Raw genomic sequence first — 16,908 nt, 5'->3', positions numbered from 1 at the left:
AAAAATGCATCCCAAGCTTGGGAGATGGAGAAGTCGTGGAATTCAAAATTGTGCTAGGTAGAAAAGGGTTACAAGCATCGCAGGTCACTGGGCCTGATGGTGTTCCTGTAAAAGGCAGTATATATGCTAAAAATCGTGGTCATGTTAGACAGTATCTCTATTGTAAGTCCCCCCTACAGTCTCCCTTTCCTAATCCCACCTTTCCCTTTTACCCTATGTCCTATTACCCCCAGTGTATTCCCAATCCGTTTTTTCACCCATGGTTTCCCTCACAAGACCAGGCTTTTGCCAACTGTTTCCCCAAAAATCCCTTTCCAATGCCAAGTGGGGGATGAAAAGGGGAAGGGAAGAAGTTAAACCCTCTCCTGCCTCAGTTTCCCCACAAAGCATGCTCAGAGAGTCCTGTCTCCCTTCTGTCAGCCCTAAGATGTTCCACAGAATCTGTTTGGACATTTAAAGACTCGGGAGGGTGGCTTGTTTTGTCTTGAAACTGTTCTTGTTATGTTTATCCAGTTGTTTTCATTCTCCTTTTATTAAAATAAAACGGGTGAGGTGTTGGGGTCCCTCCCCTGCCATGTAGCCCTGGGAGAGGGGCCCTGAGGGCACAGACACGGGGTTTCCCTGCCCCTGCTCAGCCTCGTTCCCATTGGTTGGTTTGTGTTCCCTGCGCGGGCAGAAGGACCCTTGGTCCCGTGACTGGAACAGTTCCTCAGCAGAGCTCCGGCCATGCGGCTGGAGAAATAAACATCTCTGAAACCATCAAGAATCTGTCTGTCCATATATATTTCCTTTCCACGGGACTCCTGGTTTGATATATGCGTGTTGCAGTATCCCCACTGCAACAGTTACCACCATTTCTAATTGGCCCAGCCTTGACCAGCGGCACGTCCATCTTTGGAGCTACCAGGGATTGGCTCTGCCAGACATGGAAGAAGCTTCCAGCAGCTGCTCACAGAAGCCACCCCTGTAGCCCCCCACAACCAAAGCTTGGCCATGTAAACCCAATACACCCTCCTTTGGATGCTCTCTAATAGCTTCATGCCTTTTTATATTGTGGTGACCTAAACTGCACACACTGCTCAAGGTGAGGCAGCACTGGTGCAGATTCTTTAAGAAAGACACACTGACATAATATTATTCAAGCATAAGCCCCTTTGATATAGAAGTCTTCTACAAGTGGAGAGCATTGTAGTAAGTCCAACACACATTCTGTTGAGAAGAAAGCTTGTTAGCAATACTGTAATGCAATACTTGATTAACCACAGCAAAGGATAGACTCTCAAATTAATCCAGTTTTGCCTGTAATTTCATTTAGCCTAACAGGAATCTCATAGTATGAAGCTGTAGTATGAAAGCTGAGGTTTGAGGAAGCATCTGGCTTTCTCATCTTTGCAGCTTAAATGTCAAAACCTTCATCAGGCTGTTGGGATAAAGAATCCAATATGAAATAGATTAAACCCATATCCATATATGCACTGGCAGAATAATTATTTCTTTGTTCCTCCTTTTAGGAACAGCTTTCAAAGCTCTCCAATAATGTGCTACTTTTTCATCTGTTGTCTATCTTTCTCTTTGAAGAAAAGTTTTCCACCTATCAAAAACCAGTTGGTTTGTTGGGTGGGGGATGGTGGTGGTTGTGGTTCAGTCTTTAAACCATAATCCATGAGAAAGACACTACCAAAACTAAGAAAAATGAACCACAAAGTTTTCCCAAACTTGAAATACATACAGAACCACAGAATTACAGAATTGTTAAGTTTGGAAGGAACCTCTGTAGATCATCTAGTCCAGCACTCTGCCAAGACAGCTTACACAGGAATGCATCCAGGTGGGAGGGAGACTCCACAATCTCCCTGGGCAGCCTATTCCAGTGTTCTGCCACCCTCAATATAAAGAAGTTCTTCTTCATGTTGAGGTGGAACTTCTTGTGGTTTAATTTATGGCCATCACTCCTTGTCCTGCCACTGAGCACCATGAAAGGGTCTGGCACCATCCTCTTGGCAACTTCCTTTGAGATATTTCTATGCATCAGGCCCAGCTTCCACAGTCTCTCCTCATAAGAGAGATGCTTCAGTTCTCTAATTATCCTTGTGGCCTTCCACTGGACCCTCTCCTTGTCTTTCTTGTACTGAGGAACCCAGAACTGGACACAGCACTCCAAATGTAGCCTCACTAAGGGGAGTAGAGGGGGAGGATCACCTCCCTCAGCTACACTCTTCCCACACTCTTACATGCTGGAGAAGAGGCCATATCTTTTTCATGGATCTTTGATCTGTATTTCATAACTCTGATTTTGGAAGCAACTCAGAAAAAAATCACAATCTTTTAACAATGGTTACCCAGATATTATCTGACATGGGACTGCAGCATAAAGTGACACATACACACCTCAGATACCGATGTGAGCTTGCCCACAAACCCCATTCTTACCAGATCATTTGTGAGGGAAAAAAATATTATTTTAATAAAACTTAATAAAACAATAATTTTTCTTTTCTTTCTCTAGCCTGAAGGGGAAAGATGAAATGATGAAAGGGGGGATAAAATATATACTTTATCCTCCTATGCTTTATCGTTCTATGCTCATGCTGGAGACAGTTGCAGATACTGTGAGTGTCCAAGGTGGCATTAACCAAGCTGAAGCTGATTCAAAGCAGAAAGATACTGACCAAGAAACAAACTGTCTTTTAGAAAAGCAACTTAAAAAAAAAAAATCATTAAATCACATTGAGGGAGGGATTGATACCATGGCCAGAAACACCTCTGCTAACAGAACAAGTCTAGATGTAAGTCATGTCTAGAGACAGCTTCATAGACTTGTTCTTGGTTTTGTAAACTTTATCTGAAACATTGTGGGCCCCAATTTGCCACCAGAAAATTCCTGTGCCAATCACTCTTTAGTTAAGGAATAAAAATTGAATTAAGGGGATTAACATTAATTTTGCAACAGCTAAAATCTTTGCAAAGTACTGATACAGAATGGGAAGGTGATGGAATTGAGCCCTGGTTTTATGCTTGTCTCAGTTCTTGCTGCACCACTACCACAGGCATGGTTTGCTGATGCCATGTAAGATGGGCTCCTGAACTTGTAGCCGAGCAGATGCTGAATGGATAAAGGTGAAAAGTGACAATATAACAGTGATGTAGTTTTATTATCCTCAGTTTTCTTGTGCACAACTGTTTCACACAGCTCTCTGCCACTGCCTATTCCTGGCTATTAGTTCTAATCTTTTGGCCTTTCTGAGTCTTTATTACAATTAGTTCAATATATAAAACCATAAAAACCTTATTAGAAAAATAACTCATTTTTCAACCTTACCAAAACCCCTCTTCTCCAACTGCCATGCCCTCTTTCCACACTGCATCTCCTGTTTTCTTCTAGCCCCACCTTTTTCACAATCCCATGTTGGCAGTTACTGTTTCCCCTTTGCACATCACCTTGGTCTGTACTAGATACCTAGTCCCAATTCACGTTCAGCATGGTAACATTCTCTTACTAAATCATACATGAGATTATAGTCACAATTGTAAATAATGCTCAAGAGAAGCTAAATAAGTTTCAGAAAATTATCCGCTCCCATCAGAAATAAAATTGGTGTGGTATAGGAATTAAAGCGACTTCAAGTTGCTGATAGTAGTAATTATATCTGTTCAAATGATAATCCAATGTTGTTTCTCCATAGGAACCTGAAGCTTTTACTGTGCAGTAAAGGGACTGTATTGAACACTTAAAGTGAAAAAAAAACACTTGGCTTTGCACTGCTTCCATTTTTAACATTGTAAATAACTAGTTGAGGCAGTGGAAAATCAAGAGCCAAGTATCACCTATTACGGTGGCTTAATGTGTCTACTTTGTGCAAAGACCAGTGTCTACATATATCCAAAAATCTAGATGTCAGTCACTGTTCTAGAAAAACTACTGGGTAAGATGATAGACTTTGTCTGTTGGAAACAGTAATGGCAAGATCTCTGGGAAATTTTTCATTAGAACCTTTAATCCTACCATTCATATGAAAGAAGAATAAAAGCCCATGTGTTTCAGTCTGACATTTTATAAGCAGGGCAGTTTGAGTGCTTTAGTCAAAGTTACTTTTTCTTTTAAAATTATCCTTTTTAATCTTTTAAAATCATGCAAACACCCTCCTCCCCTTTAAAATAGAATAAGACTTTTTTAGAATTTGGCATTTGGCCCAGAATAAATATATACATATCCACATACATAAACTTCCTGCAATTTCTAGGGAGCAAAATAACAATATATATCAACTATAATGTTGAGAAAGAAGTCACACTAAAGGAACCTACTCTGTGAAATTGTTACATAAACAATATAGTTGTTTATATAATTAAAGGGTCATTATTATATATATTTACAAGCAAGACAAATTATTTGAATTATCTTGCTTAACAGTGCAAATACTGTTTTCCGCATTTTGCATTATAGCTTTATATATTTTAAAGAACTGAGACATTTTGCCAATGAGATTTACCAGCAGAAATTTCTGAGCAGCACAGGAACCTGCCCCACGGGTTTTGTATTTCTGTCTTTATCCCTAACCAGGTCCAGTCCCTTTTCCATTGCTCCTTTCATCTCAGTTTGCCCACACACAGGGCAAGTCCTCTTCCCTACTGTCCCTCATAGTTCCAAAAATCTCTTGAATCCACTCTTCCTTTAGGCTCCTACTTCTCCATGCCTTATCACTCTCTAGTCATGGTTGACTACTTGTGCATTCATTGTTTCATTTCATATCTTTTATCTTCCCTGGCTCTTGTCCTTTCTTCATTTGAATCACACCTTCTCTCTTCTCCATCCCCCCTGAATATGGTCACTGAGTACCTAGAAATGTAAAAGGTCCCTGATGCCACCTCTGCCATTTCCCAAGACAGGCACAGTTAGAAGCTAGTATTTCAAGGGGGACAGAAATAATCTCATACTCCTAAAAGAGGCAAGAAGACATGGGCTTTACTTGGTGCAATGAATAGGACAAAGATAGGATGGAATTGGTGCTCATGGAGTTTGGAATCGGATGGAGTTTTTCAGGAAGCACTTACACAAATACCTATCAGATGTGACCCAGATAAGCTGACCCTGTCCATGTGCAGGTGATTTTCTGAGGTTCCTTTTTCACTTTTTCTGTGAATTTTTAAGGGATGTATCGATTAAGAGTTCCTAAGTAAACACGTGCCAACTACATTTCTCAAAGGCTTGGAATATAACCAAGAGTGGATGGCTTGCCACAGGATACCTGAAGAGACATGTCAAGCTCAATGCTCCTACTCCTCACCACATTCAGAGATTTTCTCTTAATTATGATGTATTTTTAAAATGGGCAAAACTACCCCATATTTCCCTATCTGCCTTGGGAACCACTGAAGTATTTTAGCAGAAATTGCCTTCAAAAGTGTTCAGGAAGAGTTAGCCAACCAGGTGAAAATACTAAGAGCAGCAGCAAAGGTCTTAAAATAGGAAATACTGGGCTACTTCAATTATAGAAGCCCTGCCAATATTTTTCCCTTAGGCTCTCACAAAATGGGGAAGCAAAAAGAGAAAGATCTCACAACTTCACAGAATCCCTTAAGCCTCCTATGTTCCCATTTAAAAGGGATTATGAAATAAAATGGAGTAGGAAGCTCCTCGAAATTTCAAAGGAAACTTGTGTCAACACCAAAATTGCTATTTTAGTATTTTTTTCCCCTGTCTGACTAATTTTAAGGTATTCCTCATTAGCATAACTGTCATTCTTTGCTTTTTCCTCTTTGCTGTTCTTATTCACCCTTTGACTTGGAGTTGAAGAATGTGACTTGCAACAGAAAGTATAGAAAGAGGGAATTCAATTGACGTTAATTCCTATGAATATAATTTGTTTTCTTTTTCACTAATCCAGGTATACTAACTGAATAATGTGGAAAGATAGATCTTTGTCAAATGTCACAGGGAGCAACTCTGCAGCCAATGGGGTAAAAAAGAAGAAAAAAGAAAAGAGAGAACTAGATTAAGCCTTTTGTTTTAAGCATACTCATTTTAAAACCAAATTGATTGAGAAAGCAGCTCTGAGTACTGTAGTTTGAGTAGTGCTCTCTTCCCTCCCTTTCATATTTTCATCACTGCCAGCAAAGATAGAGATGGAGGCCAATAAAACAGGATTTGGACCTTTCACCTTTTCTGTTAATGGATATCTATTTGTAACTAAAGAAGGCTTTTTCCTTCCTCTCTTCCCTCAGTCTGATTTCTGCCTATCCCTTTTTCATTTCCATCTGAAAAAAGAGGAAATTCTAGTCCTTTTATTTGGACTCTATTTACAGCAAGGTGAGTTCTACCATTCATGGAAATATAAAAGAACTTTATGCATAAATAAATTACTCTTACAACTCACTTTACAGCTAGTTTGTACTTCCAGATGGTATAAAGAGGTCTCAGTATAAGGTAGCATTAGGCTACTATCTCCAGTGGTTGAGCTTCTCAAAAAAGATAAATAACCAAACATAAGCATTATAAAAATGAAAAAATAACCACCATTTTTAAATGAATTTTTTCTTTTCAGATGCCTATTTCAGTCTTGCTTTTCCAAAATTAAGAGAAAATACATGAAAATTTTTTACAGTTTGCCTTGCAGGACTGATTGGGAAAAAAAATAAAAAGATCAGTTTGGAAACAGTATAATTAATATCAGTCAGGATGGAGCACACTGGGTTTAATTTTTGTGTTCTCTTTTGCTTTCTGTGCCTTCTTTCTGGTTATCTTAGGAATCACTAATTATTCATACATTGTAGAAGACACTGGTAAATTTGCTCATGTAAGTGCTTCTGAATTTGACAGAACAAGCTTAAAGGCTGCTGGCAATCCCGTTTGTCCTGTTTAGCTCCACAGATTTACTTCTGATGAATCCTGGTAAATATCAGATAGAAAAGAGACCCCCAAGAAGACATTCTCAATATGCTCATGTTAAACATCTATTTGAGGTTTAGTGTGCTTTTATTTATATTCTTAGGGATATATGAGGCTACTTTGCAGGTTTTTTTAAATTCACAGTGTAACAGAAATTCACCTATATACCTTAATGTTTGTTGTATCAGAAATGAATGACATCAGGATACCATAGAGGCAAAAAAATTCTCAACACACTGGCCAGATTAAAAGCACAGATCTTTGTGCAGTTCTTAATTCAATAAAATGCTGTGGTACTTCATGGTCAGAAGGAAATACGCCCTCATCAGCATCTGTTTCTTCTGTGTCCTTCATGAGAGTCAAAGGGTACTTTACAATCCAATCCAATGCTGGATATAACCTTTTAAATAAATAAACTGTGGGTTAAGGATTTAGAAAGCACTAGATCAAAGAATGTAATCTTTGAGATCTAATAGCTACAGTGATGGGTCTAGCATAAGGACATGAGCAGAATAGAACAAAGGTTTGCTGAATATCCACAGTGCCTCTTGGGTTAAAATTCATTACAGACTCACTCTAAATCCCTATTTAGGGGACAACCCTAAATTTCTCTTCTTGCTAAAATTCAGCATGAACTTGAAAAATAAACAGAAAACAATATATTTAGGGGAAGAAATTCCAATCTTCAGTTCTTTTGTGTTGTTGTTTGACTATTCAAAATCCAGGTCTTATTTTCCAAACACCTGCCAATTTCAGTTTCAGCCTCCAGGTTTTAGGCTACACACCCTGATACACATGCACACACACACACACACACACACATGCACACACACAGATTTCTACTCTCCAGGATTAACTGAATGGAGATGGTGAACTTGCTTATTTTTTTCCCGCAGTACATGTCTATATCCTCTTGCAACCAGAGGAGATCCAAGCCTTTAGCATTACGTTGTCTAATGCACAATGTGCTGCTCATGTGAGCTCTCCCAATAAATTGTGGAGATACTTGTGGATGTGCTCAAATGGTTCCATGATCACCCTTTAAAGAAGCACTAGCACTAAAACAAACAGATAGCTGTGTTCAGAGCTATTGTGAACTCTTCACATGCTGTTTTAGAGCACTCCAAGTTTGTCATCTGTCAGGCTTTGAAACTGTAAGTGTTGCTCACCACCTTGCACACAAAGTTTTCTTGCCTACTTTGGTAACAAGCTGGAGCAGGTGGTTAATACTGCACCCAGACTTCTGGAAAAATCTTGTTAACTTTCTTTATTTCCCACCATGGGCATTGCAACACACAAACCATCACTTCTGCCTACTGCTCAACCAGCATCTTGTCAAATCTGGCTGCAAGATTAAGCTTCCCCAATTCTGAATTCAATATTGCAACCCTAAGGACATAAGAATCAAGCTGCAACATTCTGGGTTTTGGAGTTGTTTTTTTCCCTCTTAATGGACAAAATTGTTTCTGCTGCAAGATCATAGTTCGCCCTGACTATAATGATAAATCACCATGACTGACACTAAGCAAAATGAGTTTGATATTTTCTGCTTTATTCTTTCACATTAGAAGCCACTTTTACATTTGCCACAACTTTCAACCTTTCTTCCAAAAGATTAGAATTATACAAATCAGATACTATTTCTGCTTTGTATAATCCGTTTGAAAAATGCGAAGCACATTTTGTACACAGAAAGGGGTGGGCGCAGCGAAGAGAAGGTAAGATTTAATGGCCAGGAATCTTGCAATAACTCTTTGTTTCCTATAGCAGCATAACTCTTCTTTATTCCAGACTATTTTATTTCATTGGAATAGTGTCCTGCCTAACGTAGACAGGGAGAAGTCCAGGACTCTGGACACATTCAGCACTTGGCAGCATCTGGTTCTAGTACCAAAGATTATAGACACAATGACAGTGTCTCAGAAGTACCAGATTTAACCATTTTCAGAATAATTTGCATCTTTAACCCTTTTTTTTGTATTTTTAAAGGTGGATTCAGTAACAATCAGGCACATTTCTCCATTGTTATAATTAAAAAACACCAAAACAATGACAGCCTTTAATGTGATATACTATGAAAAATGAAAGCTGATGCTAGTTTACCACTAATGGGAGACAAAGTGATCTTAATTTATAAGCTTGAAAAAAGGATATGAAACATGCTAGTCATTAATATTGTTGTTTCAGTCTTAGTCTGTGCTGCAAATCTATATTTAGCTATTTATTTTCCCAAAAAAGAAGGATGTCTTCCAGAAATGGGCTAAAGCCGTCAGCTTTTTATTCCGGTAAAACTTCATTGCACTTGAAGCATAAGGAAAGCTCAAGTAAAAACTGAGTTAGAGCTCCACAAGTTGGATTTGTGAGTAAAAAAGCAGCTAGAGATGTAAACAGTTTAGTGAAAAGTACAACATTCTGATACAGAAGTATCACTTACAATATGTCTAACAGCAGTTGTGTAATACTATTAACATGACTTTCACTAATCTGCTTGCAAAAAACTCATGCTCTGTTATTTTCTGTTTCTTGAAACTCATTTCTATAGCAGGGGGTAGCTTAAAAACACTTATGTCTTTTACTGTTGTCCCTGTAATATTTCCTTTTTGGAAGAGCCATTACATAGCTGGATTGTGTCTTCCAAACGCATGAGTCCAAGATCCCTGAAAATGCTACCAACTTATAAAATAAAAACTACTTAATGGAATCAACTACTGAAATAGCACAAAGTTCCATTTTAACTTTTTTTTTCTTTTGCTTAAGGTCTTATTTCCCTTTACAATGCCCTTCCCCATTTGTGGATTCAGAACCCCATCCTGGAATGAGTTACCTTTAGAAATAGACCATATTTAGCAAGTGGTTTAGATAATACTCACTGGAAATATCACAGGGTCAAATATTACTCTCTCAAGTGTGATTTTATAGCACTGCTTCTCAAATTATTGGATTTCTTTTACAGTAAGGTGGCACAGGAAAGCCCTCCAAGAAAAGACCTATGTGTTTTGACAAGAACAACTATCAGAGTTCTGCATGTGCAAAGGACATGGGACAGCTGTACATCCACAGCAGACAGCAAGATGCATTTATGAGGCTCTCATCTCTGAAAAGAATTTCTTCAACTTTATGTTATTATGCTATTACTCATGTGAGTAAGTTTGTTGGAGATAGTTTTGCTATAATATAGTATGGCATATACAAATATAGATAGAAAAAACAGGCTTATCAGTAACTACAAAATCTATTCTAAACAGCTTAAGAAAACTTAATTTATATAATTTGCCATGTAAGGAGTGTTTGAAATAAAGATTTTTGGATCCCCTCTTTCTCCCCCCAGCCTTTTTTTATTAAGCTTTCTCCCACTACCACTTTTAAGAATGGCTAGAAATTTAGAATAGTCCCTTGATCTTCAAAATTTTCTTTTGATCTAACAGTTAGATAAAGCACTACTGCAGAACAGCACTACCAGTCAACAGAGAATCAGCAGAAAATATCAACAACTAATATTTCTCTTTTGAAGAGAAAGTACTATACATCACAGAGGTTTCAAAGGCAACATTGAAACAAAATCCCTGAAGTGATAGTCCGTTTACCTGTAGCCCTGATATTCTCCAAAAGTGTTCAAGACCCTTGATTTACTATCTTTATTCCGAATAGTCAGCTCTAATTGTAAAACAGTTTGCATAACAATTATTTAGTTAGCATTTAAGCCAGATTTTTTTATATTTATTAGCAGTAGCAGTAACTTAATAGACTTGTTGGACCAGATCCTGCCAATTGTTGTATAATGAGGAGTCACATTGAATTCAGTATCATACTGCGCGCTTGAAGATTTAGAAATTGCAGACTTCTTATGGGCTTAAGTGATTTGCTGACCAACTTTTAAGTACATGCTTAAGTCTAGTTAAGTATAGTGAGAGGTAAATATGCACATATTCAAAATTGCCTGATCTGAGGTTCTTCCATTTTTAGAATTTCAGATTAAAAAGCTGCATTACTAATGTTGCTGAATGATGTAAATCACAGAAAAAACCAGTATTTTGCCAAGTCCTCCTCTAATGTTGAAAGTGCTGTATACAATTTCTCCTCGACTGTCCTTTTATTTTCTTCCATTTGAGTTGCAGTTAAGATCAGAGAAGAAAAATAAAAGTCTTGTTACAGCTACAGGTCAGTGTAAGATAAGAGGCTCCGCAGTCACTTCTGTGTACTGTACACTCAAAAATGGGCCAGACTGATATTTAGTTTATCCGTCTAGAATCTAGGAAACATAACAGAGGTACTTGAATGTAAATGCATTGCCAAAAGATAATAATCTACATCACTGGAGGAGTGTCATTTGTCCAGCAATTTAAAGGTCATCTGACATACTTTATTTTTCTCTTACAATTAGAATGTAGTGAATATACAAAGAGTACAAATCACAGTCTTTTTATAATTTGACCTCTTAATTGGCTGGCCTGACCCACAGATGAGACAGCAGAGTAGTACAGAAGAGAAAAGCATAAAGAAATTCAATAGGAAAAAAATACTAAAGATGTTTTTAGAAAGCTGATTTCAATTAAAATCCAATTTTGGTGTGAAAAGAAGAAAAATCTTTTTAAGTATGAATCAAAATTATAAAAATCCACCTTTTCTGCTGTAAAAGCAGAAGTCAACAGAAAAAATGCATTCTTTTGCTGGAATCTAGGCCTAGGACCAAAGAATTTACATATATTAAGTTAACAAGATACAAACTCCTCTACAACAAATATTTATACTGTAAAATATTACAGCACATTCCTGCATCTCCTTACAATAATAATTCTTAGGGACACAGTATTCTAGGGAGTGTATACAACAGTGGGTTTCTGCAAAGATGGAATGCTTCATTATCAGAGTACCAGCTTGTTCATAAATATTAAAAAGTATGGTTTTGAAGATTTTCAAACATAATTCTTACTGTTTACATTGTCTCTCTACTACTGAAAAAACCAGTCAATGTGTACCTGTCCATAAGTCTCTCCCTCACAGTCTTGAACTGCACAAAACCACTGCTGGTGACTGTAAAGGACTACAGTGCTTCTTCTGGTTATATAGTGAGCAGACAAGGGGACAAGTAGTCTGACCTTACTTTTGCAAGTAGTCATTCTTACAGTGATGGGTCCAATTCTTACTTGAAAGAACAGGATTTGTCCCAAACTGCAGACAAAAAGGCACAACTCCTTGCTGTGTTATAAAAGTGGGTCTTAAATTTATATGTAATATGGTTGTTTTCTGTTTGTATATGTTATAGGCAATTCTTTATATTATATTAGAGCTGGAAACAGATATTCCAAGAGAAAAAGAACTTCTCTACTGCTACAAGAATAATCATGTAGACATTGCTCAAGACAAAATAACACTATAGATCTGATATTCATTTGGTAAAAATTAAATTCCTGGATACATATTAGTCTGCCTTATAAAACAACACTGACAACAGATTAAACTTCTGAAAAGTGACCATGAGTTACAAAAGGAATGGTTTCTCTGAAACATGTTCTATTGTGGTTAATCATGGGGAAGAACACAAAACAAAATTTTAAAAAATGGCAACAAACTGAAACAGAACAGAAAGACCCATGCTGGCTGCAGCAATGTATCAGTTTCATAAACTGGGCTTCAGAGAACCCTCTGTGGGAAAAGAGCATGTTTACCCTTGCATGAATAGCTTTTACTACATGGTGAGATCATATGGAGGATACCATTAAAATACAGAAAATAAACACGTTAAACTTGTAGAAACAGAACTCAAACATAGCAATAATAACTGCAAACACACACTTATTTGAAGAAGAATGTTACCTAATTTTCTTCTTCTCAATATACAGAGATCTAATTTAAGCTGCTCCCCTCCCCTTTCCCACTTTACTATATTTGCAAGAACCAGTGAACACAGAAATGTGCAGCTAGCCTGGGCCCTCAGGCCGGTGGATCAAGATGGCAGGCTGGCCTGAGCTCCCCTGGGGACAGCAGAGCCAGAAGGGTGATTGGACACAGTGACCTGTCTGCATGAGATGAGACAAAAACAGGAGGGCTGTAATGCTGATGAACTAACCTGTCACTCACAAGCTCAGGTCTGAAAAAAGAAAAAAAAAAAAAAAAGGGAAAAAAAAAAAGAATAATTAGATGATACATTTAATTACCTGTCCATTCAGATGGGCTCAGGATATATAAGGAATATGGCAGAAAAATCCAGCTAATAGTTTCCGTAAGAGCAAAACGCAATTGAAGAAATAATGGATATTGTGGTTTGGCATGCAAGGAAGGATGCTACGGACTATTGCTGGCAGGGATCGGGGTTTCATGCCAAACACTCCAGTTATGAATCAAAATCACAATGAGCAATGAGCTTCTAGATCTTGACACACAAGGCAAGGAGGTTCTTCTTCAGAGTATTTGGCTGTTTTATTGCTTGCTTGGGGGAGGAAAAATCCAGAGGGAAGGTTCACAAGAAATTCTGCACCCTGGACCCAGTACACCCAGGCACACAATGATCAGGATTGTAGCACTCTGCCCACCATTGCCATCACCAGTGGGAACTGGTGGTTAGAGACAGATGAAATCCAGATTTTTTTTTTTAAAAAGTCAAAAATGCATTTAATGACGAACAAGTACTTGGTGTTGAAAATGCCTTTAAATCAGTATGCTCCTGCTATTCCATTTGTGTCATATGCAGACTAATGTTTGAACTACAAAAAACTGCTAGTGTGTCTGATCTCCATTGAATCAGCTATACATGTACAGTGTGGATTTTTAATTAGGCAAGTTCAAATTCCAGTAGTAGTAAACAAGATTTTAGAGCTACGTCTGCAGGATTAGTAAAAAAAACAATCATTCTCATGGCTGGAAAAAAATACAGTTCTGAAATGAAAAGGCCAGATTATAAACATTTATCTAAGTTTTGGGGTTTGGAGGTTTGAAAGTTAACAAAGACTTTTAAGAACTTTTTCTAATAGTGTCAGGAAATAAATGTCTCTTCTAAATATATGTAACTACCAAATATGCAAACCATAACTATTAACAATACAAAATAGGGACTAGCAATGTGGAAAGATTTTCTGCCATAGGGCTTGCCTTTTGATAGTTACTTTCTCTTAAAGTTCATACAGAAAGTCTATGTCTATTTTCAGCAATGTATGGTAATTATACTGATTGCCCTGAGATTCCCACATTTTAACTCTTTTTTTATACAACTAGCAAATACATCATTTTTTATCAGAAAAAAAAAAGTTTAAACTTTTTATTCTATCTGTCTTAACACATAGCTAATAACAACCAAACACTGGACAATTAATCAAAACAAAAACATACTTGAAAATTTTGTGGATTTATGACCATATTTTGATGTGCACATTTACATATATGATATGTAAATATGCACACATGCTGATCTGAAAAAAATGTTTGCAACACCTAAGACAGTAAGTTTCAGAATAACAACATCTATAAATTCTGACACAGAAAATCCAGAGAAGTTACTCACCTAAAATACCTAAATTTATTTTTCTTTTAAGTACATGCTCTTGCTATTAGTTTTAGGAAATGAAATACACTAACACATGATATAAACATTTTTCCAGACATTCACCGAACTTTTTTTAATTCATGCAATATGGAATGTTATACACAGAAAAAAAAAGCCTTCTACCTTTTTCAGCCTCAAAACCACTTTCCGAGAGTTGGCAAGCCTTAAACATACAATAGCTAACTTATACTCTCTTACATGCGAAAACAAAAGTTACATTAAAGAGATATTACAAGCTTTTAGATTTATAAAGATTTCGGGGTCCATTTTCTGTCAAGCGTACTTGCTCAAAACCTTGCCATTGTATCTGCCTTAGAATCATTAAATATATTTCTGTAAGACTGAACAAGTAAAACAAAAAGGTAATTAACACAGTCTAAAATACATCTTTTTGCACAATGTAGTACTGGCAAACATGCCCCACTTTTTAGGTTTAAGCCAGCCTAATAGAAAGCTGTTAATGTTTGGAGGATTTTTAATAAAAAATGTATCTTCTATTTTTAAAATATTTAAAGCAATAAAAGTCTGTGGTAAACATGGTATTACATATTTGACATTTTCCGCCCAGAAATGCATTACTATGTACGATGGTATTAATAAACCATGTGCTTTGAGGGACTTCAGTGTTTTGCCATAATTTAGTTGAAAACAGTGTGTAGAATGCGTATTTTTCTACCATCATATCAACATATAGAAAACAAATACTATGTCATCAGCTCAGCAGCATGCGTTCACTATACTGGAAACATATGCAAAAACCACAAACTTTTGAGAGTTCAGAAAATACCCTTTACCAGAGACTGATTTACAAGTCAGTGGCTAATGAGAAAGTGTTGAGGACTTAAAATTTTGTTAGAAAAAGAAAAACAGGCACCCTCATCTGACTCCGACTGCTTTCACAGGAAAACAGCCCTCCCTGTTCATCAGAACAAAATAATTTCTTTCCCCACTTCAGGTTATTATCTGAAGCAAATGAAAAGACAATGATTCTTCTCTCTTCTGGCTAAAGCTCAAAACAGCATGGTTAAAACACACATATAAAAACTACAGACTTATCAGAAATCACAAAACAGAAAGAGAAGGACTCACTGACCCATTTGGAAGACAAAGACGACAAAACGGAAAAGCTCTAAAAATCAGCTTGTGAGGCCTTTGAGAGATATTCTTCTGGCATTTCATCACAGCAGCCCCAGACCAGTTCACTTCCCTGGATACAGGGAGGGAGAACTAAATAGAGCTGTTTATTAAAGCTGTTGTGCTGGATTGCATTAGGAAGCACGAGCAGACCACCTGGACCTTTCAGATTGTGGCAGTGTTTAATTTGCAGGCTGCCCCTCTGCAGCAGCAAAGACTACTACATTTACCAAGCTCAATCACACATTATCTGGATTAGGAGTATAAGAAGAAAAAATAAAAATAAAAAATAAAAGCCACAGCCTCTAGTACAGGAATACAGTCAATATAAAAATAATGAACAGTATTACAAATAGAAAGCTACTCCCCAGCAAACATAACACTTTCACTCCTTGATTCTTCTACTTCAGCATATTTAAACAAAATAAAACAGCAAATTAATAAATACATTGATTTGGTAAAGCTGAGACTGAATTATAAATGGGGTTTATTAGAAGAAAAGGATAGTAATTTAGGTTTTTCTAGTGATTCCCTGGCCAGATTATTGTGTTTCTTTTGCCTTTCTCACTTTCAGTACTACACTTGCTGGTAGCTGAAGATACAGATAGAAAGATGGTACTGTAAATATGAATTATGTGAATCATATGGTTAGACCCTTGTGAAAAAAAAAATAAATAAAAGGGGAGTTGAGAAATGGCTGACTCCATACCTGACCAATTACAGCTTGCATGGTCCCTGTGTCCTGCTGAGCTGAAGGATCGCAATCCATCATATGTAGTCTTTGAAAAGGAGAATGGGGGTTTCTGGCATGCATCTGTCAATCAACTTCTGCACTCACAACCATCACCAAAAGCAAGGGAAAAAAGTCAAGCTGCTCCACCAAATAGGATGAAATAGTCATGTGATCTTCAGCACACTCACACACATACATACTTCCATAGAACGTATGAATTTTCTGCAGATATGAAATGACATTGACAAATACCCAATATCAAGTAAATAAAGTGAGACAAACAGCTATTCACCAAAGAGAAAACACTTGCTGTAATCTTCAGCCTAAAGATTTAATATACCTAAAAGGTATTTTAAACTGAGTGTTTTCTTTAGTGCCTAAACTTTTCAGATAAGGTGATATGATTTTATATATGCAGACAGTGGTCAGAACTTTAACCCCTCGCGTCCTCTTGCAGCCTCTATTTTTATTCCTCCCCTTTATACTTCTACTCTATAGCTTTCTGAGTTCTTGATTTTTTTCTTTAAGTTTCTTTTGTGTCAAAGTGAAGTGGCTTGTGTTGCCTTCTTTGGATTTGCAGAGATTATGAGAACTCGATAGAAAAAAATTGCTAACAGG

At 37.1% G+C, this 16,908-nt stretch overlaps 1 protein-coding gene across 2 annotated transcripts in view; it reads right to left on the bottom strand.

Annotated features, from left to right (window-relative positions):
* POU6F2 (POU class 6 homeobox 2) overlaps nucleotides 1–16,378 on the bottom strand; it is a 333,404-nt gene extending 317,026 nt beyond the window's left edge. Inside the window, exon 1 of one of the 2 annotated variants that reach the window (XM_032103316.1) lies at nucleotides 16,267–16,378. In XM_032103316.1, the coding sequence (XP_031959207.1) occupies nucleotides 16,267–16,371 (105 nt within the window). In that variant the 5' untranslated portion in view covers nucleotides 16,372–16,378. The remainder of the gene's footprint in view (nucleotides 1–16,266) is intronic. The other variant, XM_032103326.1, reaches the window with a different exon arrangement.
* Between the last annotated feature and the right edge of the window lie 530 nt (nucleotides 16,379–16,908).

The sequence above is a fragment of the Corvus moneduloides genome, chromosome 1 (assembly GCF_009650955.1).
Source record: "Corvus moneduloides isolate bCorMon1 chromosome 1, bCorMon1.pri, whole genome shotgun sequence".
NCBI lineage: Eukaryota > Metazoa > Chordata > Aves > Passeriformes > Corvidae > Corvus > Corvus moneduloides.
This window is presented reverse-complemented; position numbering and strand designations above follow the sequence as displayed.